This window comes from Sinocyclocheilus anshuiensis, unplaced genomic scaffold (genome assembly GCF_001515605.1).
Source record: "Sinocyclocheilus anshuiensis isolate Anshui unplaced genomic scaffold, SAMN03320099.WGS_v1.1 scaffold508, whole genome shotgun sequence".
In the NCBI taxonomy this organism is placed as follows: domain Eukaryota; kingdom Metazoa; phylum Chordata; class Actinopteri; order Cypriniformes; family Cyprinidae; genus Sinocyclocheilus; species Sinocyclocheilus anshuiensis.
The window spans coordinates 919,051-933,189 of NW_015555744.1; the positions used below are offsets into that span (position 1 = coordinate 919,051).

The following is a 14,139-nucleotide window of genomic DNA, read 5'->3' on the forward strand; positions in this document are numbered from 1 at the left end:
TATAATCAGATTTAGTTATTTTAGTTATGAAAAGACTTCTAAAAACCAGATTTGAAAAACAAATCGGATTTACACACAGTTTGAACAAAGTCTTTGATGTGTGACTTGACAAAATGGGCCACAGCTGAGAATGCTGGCGGTTGTGAGGGATGCACTTTTAATGAGAGTTTTATGTTAATTATGTACTGCAACTTTGGAGGTGATTTGAGGACACATTACAGAGGGAGGAAATCTCAGCTAGCTGTTACATGGTAGTGCTTTAAATGAGCAGTTCATACATCTGACATCATAAAGAGATGATTTGGCCATGAAATGGGGCATTAACTCTATGATGGTACATGAAGAACACATCATCTGATTGGTCCCAGAGGGAAAAAGAGTTTTAAGCACACTAAAGGAATGTACGACAGAGCAGGGGTACAACATGTTGTCAGGTGAAACGTCTCCTCCTAGACACAAAGATTGTAGCATTTGCAATTTTTTTTGGAAATTTTTTTACATTTTATTCAAGGACATTCAATTGATCAAAAGTAACAGTAAAGATTTTACAGTGTTACAAATAATTTCTGTTAAAAAAATGCTATTTTTCTGAACTTTTATTAAAAAATTGTGAAAAAGGTTTCCACAAATATATTAAGCAGCACAGCCATTTTCAAGCAGCAAATCAGCAAATTAGAATGATTTATGAGGGATCGTGTGAAGACTGGAGTAAGGGCTGCTGAAAATTCAGTTTTGCCATCACAGGAATAATTTACTATTTAAAACATACTAAAATACAAATGCTATTTTAAATTGTAATAACATTTCATATGTTTTACTATATTATGATCAAATAAATGCAGCCTTTGTGAACATAAAAGACTTTCAAAGTTTGCTTACTTAAATATTTTATTAAATAAATATGAAAAATATGTGTTTTCCACTTTCATTTCACCGTGGGTACAATGAAGTTGTTTAAGTTAAGTTTGCACAACATGACTAAAATAGCAAATCCATTCAAATAAATTGTTGGTTGCTCAACAGGCTTAACTGTTTGGAAAAGTTTTCCTCAATTTAATTATCCTCAGTTATTTTCAGAGTTCATAGTTATGTTTTGTTTATATAATTTTTCCTCTAGCAGCACTTAGTCCTTTAGTAAATTAAAATATGAGCAATTATGCCAATCGTGGTTTAGTCAAATGTAATCAGAGACAACTGAATTTTCTAAGTTGTGAAAATGTTAATGGGAGAAACTGAAACGGTAAGTGTGGTACATGTCTCCTAGGTGGCCACTGAGTGAAATGACTTGACATAATGATACTCTTTGCAGTTCACAGAACACTGCTGCAAAGGCCAGCTCCGGTCATCATTCATTACAATCATCATTTGCTTTATTATTGTAACATGCCAACAGATTTCATGCAAATTAAGAGAGTGGTTACTGACCACATGGTACATTTGGAAGCATTTTATTGCTTTGGAAATGCCATCCAAGTGCCATTCAGTGTCAGAATGATGGAAAAATCATTAACTGACGTAATGTCTGAATGGCGACCAGTGCCAGACCTGTTGGGAGCAAACTAACATTAACACGGCTGGCACACAGGATACATTATGTCTACTTGAGTTAAACAGTTCAATACTCTTCCCACCAAGACTCATGCTGATGCAAATAATTAACCAGAGCAGCTAATATAGAAAGGGCAGACAGGCTTAGGCAGCATGACTCACGTTTGACGGTGTGTATGACCAAGTATAATAGGATTTACAGAGTGACTTGCTGTTTCTTCCATCCACTAGTCAAGCTAAGCACTGGATAACTAAAAATAACTCTACAGCAGAATCTTATTTTAAGTTCTTTTCACCCAAAACTAATCTTGAAATTGAAAAGATTGGATCAGCTTAAACAAAATGGTATTCCTGAATTTATACATCAGAAAACAGAGTGTAAACTCTCAAACTGACTAGGCACTGATTAAGAGCAGTAATTTGAGGTTTTTGCTGCTGGTTTACTCAGACTGGAAATAAAAAGGAGTGGACATATGCTGTATCTAAAACCAAATGCAGCTTCCCTGCTGCATCGCTGCCAGTCAGTATTTACATAGAAAGGCACCTATTAAAACAACAGTTTTGGTTACAGAATATGGTTCTTTTTTTTTCTGTGAGACACAGCTCTTGTCTATACATAGTTCACACTTCACAGTTACCACCGGATCAATGAATCAGTGAATTAAACTTAAGTCAAGAATCGTATCAATAAATGAATCAATCGTGTTGGGGTACAAATCACACTGAACGATCAGATGGTGTTCAACTTGATGCAAACATCTGTTTACTGTTTCGGAATTAACAGCTAGCTGGAGAGTAAGATTAGTAGTGAATAACTTTTGACAAATTTTGCTCTGATCCTCACACAAAGCTATTATTCTATTAGCTTTTGGCTATCATGACTGCTTCTATCATGATTTTTAACAGCCATGGCCAATGTAATTGCATAGACAGGACCAAATAAAAGTATTAAAAATATCCATATTTTTGTATCACAAAAGAAAAAAATATGGGTTTAGAACTGCATTATTTACGAGAGTAAATAATGAATTTCAGCCAAAAAGCTTCTGCCAGAACTCATCAGAAAGATGGCACAATGGTGTCAGGTGCAGAGTGAAAAGATCACTTTGAGACAACGAGAGGGCTCAAAACGATTGTTCATAACACTGCCATTGTACAGATAGTTTCATCTCTTTCCTTCTCTCTCTCTCTCTCCCTCACACACAAACACACACACACACACACACACACACATCATTGTATATACGAGTGTATTCATAGCACATGAAAGCACTTCGACTACATATGATGCTCTTCCACAAGATGTGGTGCTCTGAAGTTATTACAACGGATTCTATGCCTCGATAATGAGCCAAATGTTCTTCATGTTCCAGAAATATGTGTGTCTGTGTTTTTTGTTCATTGCCAGCAAAAACCACAAAGTTATGTGCCCATTACTACATCCATTTTGTTCTCCCATCATTTCCTTTCTCTGAATTATTTATTTCTAGATTTTTTGGATAAATGCCTATGCCTCCGAATAGAAAAAAAAGAGGAAAACCTTAGCACATTTGCAAGAGTTTCATATTATTCCAAGAGTCTCACAGTACTGAGATATCACTCATTTGAATAATCATTCACTCCACTCTTATAATGAGCAAATTACTTGTGGATTAATGATTACTTGTGGATTCAAGTGAGAAAAAAAAGAAACAGATCTTTCACTTCATTTGACAAATAAATCATGAATCACAATAAATAATAATAAAAAAAAAAAAACAGGTGCTTTTGCGGTTATACTGTATGGTACGAACTACAGTGGCTGTGCTAATCTGTCTTTGATTCTCTAAAATGAACCAGCTCATAAGCATCGTTCTTTTGAGAACTGAACTACACTGATTCACTAGAAAGAACCAACTCATTCAAATCATTTGTTCGGGAATCAGACTATTCTAATAACAAGGCAAATGTTTGATTCACTAAAAACAACCAACTCACTGCAATGATTTGTTTGGGAATCAGACTATACTGGCAGTGCTGCAAGTTAGTAATTCACTTAAAAATAAATTTGTTCGGAAATCAGACTACACTGATTGCTATGTATGCTTTGCGCTGTATTTTAGCATATTCCGCTTCACAAGAGGAAGAATGCATGTGTGAAAACAATGAACTCAGGATTATTTGAAAACAAAACTGGTACTAAATAAGAACTTGATTCTGCTCTACATTACTATATAATACTTTTCACCAACTAATTTTTTCAGTCTTTAGTCCCATGACCAAACTTCCATATAAAGGATGGAATATTTGTCTCTTTCTGCCTACACTATATAACTGTTATCAGTTCAGCATGAGCACATAGGAAGTGGTCCCTGGTGGTCTCCAGGGAGATTTCTGCATGACGACCTTATGGCTGCTCTGCTGTAGCACTGGTGGCAGGTGCAGGGAGGATCAGCTAAGGAGAGATGAACCATTAGAGATATGGCTGGAGACGAGACGCCCCCTTTGTCTGGCAGTGTTCACCAGAGACTATTAATCACTCTGACAACAACAGCTCCACTGAGATAGAGAAAGAGAGATAAAGAAGAGACCTAGAGTTGGCTTAACAAATTAAATGCACTATGCAAACACGGCACTTGGCAACCATTTCTTTGCTAAATGTCGCAATTTTGGCTGTTTTATAATTGCGGGTTTCCAAACTGCAAAGCAATAAGCTCTAATTAACATATTCATTTTACACATTCATTAGCGAGATTTTTTGTCAGCATCTGTTATTATGGAAATGCTAATGATGGATGCAAAACGCAAGACTTTGACATTCGGAGTAAGAGGGGTGACATCACTGCTAATTACACTATAATTTTGGCACGGATGTACACAAATACATTATGGGCTGAAAAAGAGGAAGTGGTCAAAAGTTGTGTATGCTGCTTGTGATGGTGATTGCCTGCTGTATATGTGTGTGCATCCTAATTAAAAATAAACTGTGTTCCCGCAACACACAGGGCTGTCAAAACTGCTACAGATCCTCATAATGAGGAATGTGCTGATACTGACTAGAGGACTATGACAAGGAAAACATGTTTCATGATAACAACATCTCTCCTTTTCTTCCCTGTTCTGTCTTAGAAGATAAAAATACTGTAAAAATGTTCTATCTTCATCTACCATAAAGAAAGAAATCACTGATCAAAAAGAAGAGCTCTTCATTACACATATGCAGCCCTCTGCTTTATGTCAGATGTCATTTGCTTTGCATTTTCTAATCTCTGCAAAGAGCAAGCTGGGGTCAGAACAACAGAAAAATGTGTCCTTTTTAAGTAGGAGAATGTCTTTGGTTTCAACTGTCTTTGGTTGTGAAAGCAAAGGTCGCTCCGCTCAAGAGGGAGAACATTTAGGGGTGGAGAGAAAACTGAACCCTCACTTAACTCTAGCACAAACACATGTTAGCAAAACAATCAAAAAAAGTGTGCAATCTCTAATTTCAACATCCATCCATCCATTCAATATCAGACTGTACCAATATAAGACTATTAGGGATATAAACTAATTTTGTCTCAATGCCACCTATCATGCCATTTAATAATAATAATATTAAATAATAATAATACATATCTTTCTGGTTCTCGAATCTGATTGGCTGAGAGCCTTTACAAGCAGTGCGATATTCTAGTTATAGCAGAATGCCAACTGTTTCATAGAGCTGTGCAAATAATCAAATGCGATGATCATGTGCATCTCGTCAGTAAATCCGGTTCTGTGATTAGTAGTAAATCTCCATCACCTGCTTGCAGATAAAGCGGCATTTACTACACAGAGCCATAGTTCACTGACAAGTTACGCAATATCGTGTTCATTATCGGCGATGTATCACCTGCGATTATGATTCGCGATATTGCGTAACTTGTCAGTGAACTACGGCTCTGTGTAGTAAATGCCACTCCATCTGAAAGCAGGTGATGCAGATTTACTACTAATCACGGAACCGGCTTTACTGACGAGATGCGCATGACAATCGCATGCGATTAATTGCACAGCCCTAGAGTGAACTACGGCTCTGTGTAGTAAATGCCACTCCATCTGAAAGCACTTGATGGAGATTTACTACTAATCACAGAACCGGCTTTACTGACGAGATGCGCATGATCATCGCATTCGATTATTTGCACAACCCTACTGTTTCACTGTTTGTATCACTCCGCTTGCAGTATTTCTCACAACCAGTGTCATGATGGACACTAAAATTCACTATAATTTTTTATAAATAATGCTGTTTTTGTGTCATGAAATGTAGTTTTAAGAGTTTATTAGGCGAGAATGTGGTTTTTGTTAATAAAGATAACACCTATTTGAAAATTTGCTTCAACATTTTCATTTAGTTACATTGTTCCGCCATTAGACGGCAACAAGAGACTGTTTTATGAGTTTGTGAGTTTGCAGTAAAGACTTTTATATTGAAAGAGACTGAAACAGGGTTGTAAACAATGAAGTTATTTTTACTTTCAACAACACATTGTAAGATGCACTGAGCAGGCTGTCATTGGAAAATTCTCTCTGATAATAATCAACATAATACAGAGAGTGTATTATTGTATTTGAATACAGTAATAAAAACTCAGATTTGAATCTTTGGCAGAAGGAATGTGAATCCTTGAATCACAAGGAGCTGGAGCATTGAATCTCTTCAATAGGCAATCACATCAAAGCTGCTTACAATCATGGACAAAAGACAGCGCTAACCCACAGCAGCACAAGCAAACAAACCAAATCAACGGCACGATTCTTACCTTACGCGGGGGCCGTTGCGCAATGGCTCTCGAATGGAACGTCCGGGCAGTGTGCGGCGGTTAGCCGTGGAATAATCAGGCTCTAGGTCATACGGCTCTTCGTCCTCTGGGCCTAGACTGCGGCGGTCGTCTTCTAGGCCGTAGGGTTCGGGTTGAAAGCGCTCAGGCTGAGAACGATTGAGATCCACAGTGCTACTTCCCATTGGGACTTGAGGCTGGGCCACATGGCCATAGTCGTCCTTGCGGATAGGGAGAGTGTAGCTGTTCTCCGGCCGGTATCCACCGGTGGGCATGTAGGGCCGATAGGGCCTGTAACTGACTCCGCGAGACAGACTTCCATAGTTGTCGGCCACGTCTCCATATCCATCGTGAAGGGCGTAATGGCGAAACTGACTGTCAGGAGTGTCATTGTAGGAGTCGCTGTAATTGTTGTACGAGCGTGTGAGGGTGGAAGTGGCCTGGGGTGTGATGAAGCGCTCGCCGTTTTTCATGTAGCGCCGATCAATAGAGTCAGTGTAGCTTCCAAGTGGAGACGAGCCCTCTGGAAGAGGAAGGCCATCGGGACCCAGCGGCACCTGTCGAACTGTCCGTGTTGTCACTGTCTTGACCATCTTAGTGACCTACGATGATGGAAAAAGCAACAGAGTTAGCAGAATTTCAAGTCGCAATTATTGAAGTGAAAGTTTGTGCTTTTTATGCATATAGGCCATGCCTTGCGCATGGCCTATATGTGATATGAGGCCCATTCAAAATGCAGCTGTTATGTCAGATTGCTCAAATCATAGCAGCCAAAACAACCACAGGCATTTATGAGTGAAGTGCAGCACACTGACTTAGTGGTCTAACATCAGCAGGGAAGTGGATGTCACACTGTGCAGTGAAATGACTGAAGATCTTTTCCAGTTTTTTTAAAAGGCTTTGTGTTCATCAGTAACGATACAGCTAGAACTGAAAATATAAGGCTTGTGGGTTCTTGGTGGCAGTTGTTACAAAGTTTCTCATCACAAAAACTTTGTTAACAGTTAAGTAGCAGCAACAAACTGTCTTTACTACTTAAACTAAGGGACTAATGTTATATTTAGCTATAGAAAACATTTCACATGCTATATTATTTTAAGTATTTGTCAGCCCTTATCAACATTAAATGCTGTCCAGTTGTCATTTTGGCTTTTTTTTTTTTTTAATAAATTATTATTTGTATTCAGCAAGGATGCATTAAATTCATCAAAACATTCTGACAGTAAAAGCTTTTATAATTTTACCAAAAAATCATTTTAAATAAATGCTGTTCTTTTAAACTTTCCATCCATCAAACTATCCTGAAAAAAATGAGAATGAAATTGAAATGAAAGTGAAATACATATAAATCAACTTTTTTGAAGTATGTCAGTTACATTTCATTTTATTACTGGTTTGTTTAAAAATATATTCACTTTTTCAAATGTGATCAAAAATATTAAAATTATATCAGTTAATATGTTTACAAACTCAAAATAATTAGCCATTTCAAACATTAGTTCTTATTTCAACATTTACTAGTATTTTGCTTACATAGACAACTTTCTATCTAAACTTTCTTGACTAATGGGGCAGCATTTCATTGTCAACAAGAACTGCTACTGCTGCATTGTTGCCATTTATTTGACTTTTTTACTAAATGAGGGACTAACTTTCAACACACCCTTTAGAGGAATCTTTAAGTAAACCATTACCACATACTAAAAGAGAACAGTGTAAATGACAACAGTAAATCAATCAACATAAGAACTGCCACCAGACTACATGGACCTGAGTGATGTTCTAGTTCTCTGTGTCTATCACAGGGCACTGACGTCTTTATGACTCAAGTTAAATAAATCACTATTCCCCTCTGAGTGCTAATCCAGTCTCTTATTCTACAAATGTCTGCCTGTCAAGAGGATGGAGTGCTGCTGCTCCTGAAGGTTCAATGCTGATACAGAAACCAATTTGCTGCTCAGTGAATTTCCGCAAAGCAATTAATTGGCTATTTTGTCCATGGCTGTAAATTCATCTTGGAAATGAATGAGCTTGATAAAAATTAATCGTCATTGGAGATGAACCACGATTGCGTGAATTTGTGTGTGAACCCTTACAAGCCACATGGCCAGTTGTCAGTGCGTAATATCACAAGGGATGTGTCTATGTCTAAAGGGGGGAAAGATCTGTAACCACAGTCACAGCTATTTCACTTTTACAGACCTCAGTATGTGTTTAACTAATGGAGTACGCAGCTTTTTTGGGGAACTGCAGTTAATTTTAACAAACATCATTAAGATCAAAGCAGCGATCTCACTGATGGCAATTTAACTGAGGGAGGTCGACAAACTGCTATACGGTTGTTTGCAAGTAGGCATTTACACTCGATTGCAGTATCCGACTGTATTTATGAGGTGAATTACATGTGCAGCTGTAAGGAGAACTGTCTGCACTCCTACTGGTTGTTGTCAGTGTTGCTACTTTGTTGCATCGCCAACTGTCTCTGTTGCTCATGCTGTCTCAAACCGGCAACTCAAATAAATGACTAAGTTGCTCCGTTTCTAGTCGCTGTCAGTGTGAACACCCCTTAACACCCACACATGAAGTTAACATGTTAAAACAGACACCAAAGTGAGATGCAGAGGAGATGCAGAAATCATGCTTCAACAATGAATTTTGAATTGGGTTCTCATTATAATCTTTATTTGATTTTTCTTGATGAAAATTATAAAATATACTTATTTGTGTTCATTTAGTGAAATACTGTTTCAAATACGCCTTTTTACTGATAACTTGCATTAAAAAACTAAATGTTAATCTTTTAATCTAAAAATGTGTGTGTGTGTGTGTGTGTGTAAATAGGCGAGTTTAAAGATTTTAAAAAGTTAGAAGGACACTGAGGCTTATATTTAGACTGAGCTTAACCACCAAGGCTACTGTTGCCTCTAATGAAAGGTATCTATCTGTGTTTACTAATGTCCGCCCGTTAAAAGGTGCATGCAGGCGTCATGGCCAGATTTTACAGTTCTATATAGGTTTTATGATCTCCCTGGTATTTAGGTTTACAGACCGCTGCCATACCAGCTGTGAGTTACAGACACACTTAGTGAGACTTAGTGAGATGGGAGGCAGAGACACGTCAACCAGAAGCACTCTTTACTGGTTTTGTTTCAGATGGTGTTGGTGTAGATGGAGGTACGGGAGTAGATGGTTTGGACTCTATCAGGATCACTGGTTGGAAGGTTCGGCGTGTGATGGTTTTAACCACCTTGATCACCTACAGTGAAAGTATGTTAGTTCAGGAGGCATGAGTTAGAAAAGTATACAGCGATATGGAAACGTCAAGTCTTATAACAGAAATGAAAGGGAAACAGTTAAATGAAAGTAGGACTTTTCCCATGAAGCCTTGTTAATAGTCCAGAACAGTCCAAAACACAAACTGGGCCAGGGAATTAATTTTTGATGTGAATTATCTGGCTAAACAAGAAAACATAAGAATGCCTTTGAGACAAAATATTTTTTTATTGTCTCATTTTGTCCCTCACAAAAGAGTAATTCCAGCATTTAATAGAAAATTAATAGAAAAGCATTTAATAGCAGGAGGAAGCTGGACGGTTTCCAAGAGGAGAAAACAGAGAAGCAGAGAAGGAAACACAAGATATTACATCTGAGGCTTCTACACATAAGCTGTTTAACTTTTCAACTAAAGGAATGCTCAAAAAATTATATTTATTTGGCTACTAATTTTATTAGACACAATTTTAAGTAACCTTTGAGCATCAAATCAGTACATAAGTCAGTCTGTGATGTTTCTAGTCTCTAATCTAGCAATTTAGTCATTCTATATTGCTAACTAACCATTCATACACAGTTACAGATATCTTAACATTCTGTATAAAGCAAATTTCGCTACACTAAAATAAACTTTTATACCAATAAAGTCTGTTTGAACATCCCGTGCCTTCGGTTTTAAAATAAAAATGGCTTCTGATGAAGTGACTGATTGAAGTAAATTAATTAATCAATATCCATTTTTCAAATATGTTTCATATAATTCCAGTTCTATCAATAAATAAGCAGTGTAGCTGTAATATTTTCTTGGTTATCTCCACAGCTCAACTGAATTTGATCAAGATCATTAGATGTAATGAAATGGTGCCATTTCTTTAGGAAGTACATTGATGCTGACTGTGAATGTAAAGGTACTTCCTTTGGTTTCAAATACACCGAGGGTGTAACGGAATGCATAGCTTTTATCCTACACACCCAGAGCTCTGCGGCTGGAGTTGATGTATTTACATGACTATAAACTTGTCTCCGCAACCCCGATATCAGCCCAAACACAACAACGTGACAGAAGGACCCACAAATCTGTACACACATGCACCTCACGCTCCGTGATGTTATTCCTTCGTGTGCTTCATAGGTTTGGCAGTGTGTGAGTGGTGTAATGGTGAGAAACAGTGCAGCAGTAAGACCATACTTTTACCCTTCACTTCCTCCCACTTATGCATCAACTGTCAGTTGTGTTACACTGTAGGACAGAGCTGTTTCTATTTGCACATTGGTTAATGCTTGTGCATTCATACAGCTGCTTGTTTTCGTGTGCACACTGATACTGTATGTATTGTACACTTTACATAATCCCTTTCTCATAAGTTTACATGCCCTTTGCAGAATATATAAGATGTTTTGGAAAATAAGAGATCACATTTTTTTTTGTACTGCCTCAGAAGCGGCATAGCCGCTATTTAAAGTTGTAATGTAATCAAAGTAGTGACAAATCTTTTCTTCTAAATTGTGAAATACATTGGTAAAAAAACAATAGGGTGGGGACTTGGCATAATCCATCAGTTATTGATTAGATGGAGGTAGATTTAAATGCAAACTTGCAGTCATTTGTATGAAAGTGATGGGAGTCTAAATGATTGGAGAAATCTGGCATATATAACCAAAGAAAAGTCTGTAGTTTCACCAAAGGTCAAGTTACTACTAATACTAATTTTACTAATACTATTACTAATTTTTGTTGTGATACAAATTTTTTAGCTAAAAAAAAGCATGAATATATAAACCATTCACAACAAAATCAATAAGATGCATTTAGAAAACTGTGTGAAGTTCCATTTCATGCTAGTTTTAAGTGTTCTTACAAAAGACAAAATAACAATGAAAATGACACAAATCAAGTTTACATACTCTCGGTTCTTAATATAGGAGTCCCTCAATTGTTCCTAGTGGCAAATTAGATTGAGTTCCATTGAGTCACCTGCTTTTTTATAATATGTTTAGTGTTTATAATGTTTATATACTATATGTTACCCAGGCTGTGAAAACCCAGCTAAAGTCTAACGTTTTTTTTTGTGATTTACTGTTTTCTACATAAAATCATCCTTCATAAGGTAAACAACATTCTGCGAAAATGTAACCTTGATATCTTTAATATTGACTGAGTAAGGCCATGTCAAAGATTGAAATCGTAATGAAATTAATGGTTGAAATCAAACTTTGATGCTTGTTATCTCATAATTAGATTCTGAGACTTTAGCCTGGATTTGACAGAGAGGGTCACGTATGTTTTTCCTCAATTAAAATTCAAAAATGCAATCCGAATGCAATGTTTACATGTACCTTCAACTCTGCAATCAAATAGCATATCTGTTTAGAACCACATGTATTCCAAACAAAGGTTCTGCGTTCACACAATGCAACATTTAGTTTCAATGTTTCCATAGCAACGAGAAGCTCCTGTCTAACAATATGGCAAAACAGCTGTCTGCTCATGTTATCATCATCGTCACTATCATCAGGGCAGTATTTTTTTTATGCAATTTGAATGATCTCTCAAATTTTTATTTTTATAAATGATAAACATTTAGCAGAATCTGCAAGGGGTATGTAAACTCATGAGCAGGACTGTAGCAGTAAAGGGCGTTAAGAGGTGACCGCTCTGCCAAATGAAGCTTTATGCAGTGATTTCAGACTAACGCTGAGATGCTGTGCATTGCTGAGCTTCAATGGGCACAAATAATGGTGACTGACAAGAGGCGTGTGTGAGAAAGCGTATGTGAGGGAGAGATTTTAACTCACCTTCATATTAGTCACATTGTCCTTTTACAAACAACAAAACAAAAGCAAAGACAAATCAAGACCTTGTGGCTTATAAAACTACAACATGAATAGATCTAAACAGAGCTATTACTATTACTGAGAATGTTTCTCTTTAGAATATTAGGAGCAACATTTTTATTTCTTGAAAGCCCTCAACTTTTTAGCCTTTTAACGTATTTTGTTATGTGTTTTTGCAAACTCTCTCAGGTTCAATACAGCTGAGCCTTGTTACTGGTAAAGAGGCACTAGTCTGCCATGTTAATCCCTCTGTCTGATCACTAAAGAGCTGATTGGGTGAAACTAAACACTCGCTCGTTCTAGAACCCTCTGACTACTGTAAACCACATCAAAACACCTCTCTCTATTCTCCCTGGACAAAAGCTTTATACCAGTGTTGTTGTTGTTTTTAAAGCTGCAGTCTGTAAGTTTTGCCTCTTTGTCGCCATCTCTGTTTGAAAACCTGCAATTGCAGCTGTCTGCGGAATTATCTAGCTTGCATGGGTTGTGAGTCGGCACGGCTCTAGCGCCGATGAATCTAATGTTTTGAGGAGTATGTGTGGCAGTCAGTCACCACACCGGTGTGGATATTCACTGTACTTCAGAATCACAGATTCTAGCCTACATCTTGGAATATATGACCCAAATAAGAATTTTCACCGTATATTATCATCTGAACAAGCAAGTAACAAGTCTGCCACATTTGTTCTGACCAACTGAGAAAAAAAGCATTACACTAAATCGCGCTACCAATGGTGATTTAATCTAAATTAGCTCATATCACATCAAACCGTGCAAATTGTTATTATTGTTATACTTTGTTCTCAAATTGTTCATGTTAACAACATCAGTATTACGTGACTATGTGAATATAGTGTGTATAAGCAAGTAGATTTCAATTTCTGTACAGTCTAATCTGTAATTGTCAAACCACTCGAATTTCATATTAAGAAATTATTTTAACCCAAAAAGCAAATTATGCTCCCTTCGAACTGGTTTTCTTTAAAATACTAATCTTGTGTAATCCCAGGCTATCTGTAATCAGAAGCACATTTAAAACTGGAATATAATTTAATTTCACGTGTTTCATAAACACATAGTCCTTTCTGGAATACAATCCGCTATTAAAATGATACATTTAATTATTCCAGCTGCTGTGAGAAAAGGCTATAAACAATTCGCCACCTGCAGGATCCTCACATGCGATATAGCCTACTAGCCGGGACAACAACTTTATGTTTACAGACGTGATTAAATGATGCGGCGGCATGCTCGAATTTCCCGCGAAAACCTTCCCGTACCACTCAAATTAGAAAACATTATTATAAGCTAACCGTTGTGAAACAGGCTAAAGTAAGGCGATTGTTTTGAACACTAGCTGGTTATGTACTTGCTCAAATAACTTCGGACTGCAGCTTTAAGCAATATTTTACAGGCTCATTTCTGTACTGTTTTCGTCGCGTTCGGCGCTACTTGCGCGTCTTTTCTGGCGTCTTCCTACTGAAATAAACATTTAGTGCAGCATGTGAGGAAAATATGATGAATTCATTCAGACCTGAGCGATTTGACTGATTTTGTGTGATTGTGTCGATGTTTGAAGTGAGAACTGTAAATGTCAAGTCAAAAGTCAAAGTTTGAGATCTGTGAGGACATTTACATTTACATTTACATTTACATTTACATTTAGTCATTTAGCAGACGCTTTTATCCAAAGCGACTT

General features: G+C 37.1%; 1 protein-coding gene across 9 annotated transcripts in view; it reads right to left on the bottom strand.

Moving 5' to 3' along the window:
• The window catches only part of LOC107673389 (armadillo repeat protein deleted in velo-cardio-facial syndrome homolog), a 215,621-nt gene that overhangs the window by 57,744 nt on the left and 143,738 nt on the right, over positions 1–14,139 (bottom strand). For 6 of the 9 annotated variants that reach the window (XM_016466950.1, XM_016466955.1, XM_016466949.1 and 3 more), the window contains 2 exons: positions 12,402–12,422; positions 6,315–6,934 (listed from right to left, as the gene is read on the bottom strand). In XM_016466950.1, the coding sequence (XP_016322436.1) occupies positions 6,315–6,934; positions 12,402–12,422 (641 nt within the window). Of the gene's footprint in view, positions 1–6,314; positions 6,935–9,471; positions 9,589–12,401; positions 12,423–14,139 lie in introns of all 9 variants that reach the window. The other 3 variants (XM_016466953.1, XM_016466952.1, XM_016466958.1) reach the window with 2 other exon arrangements.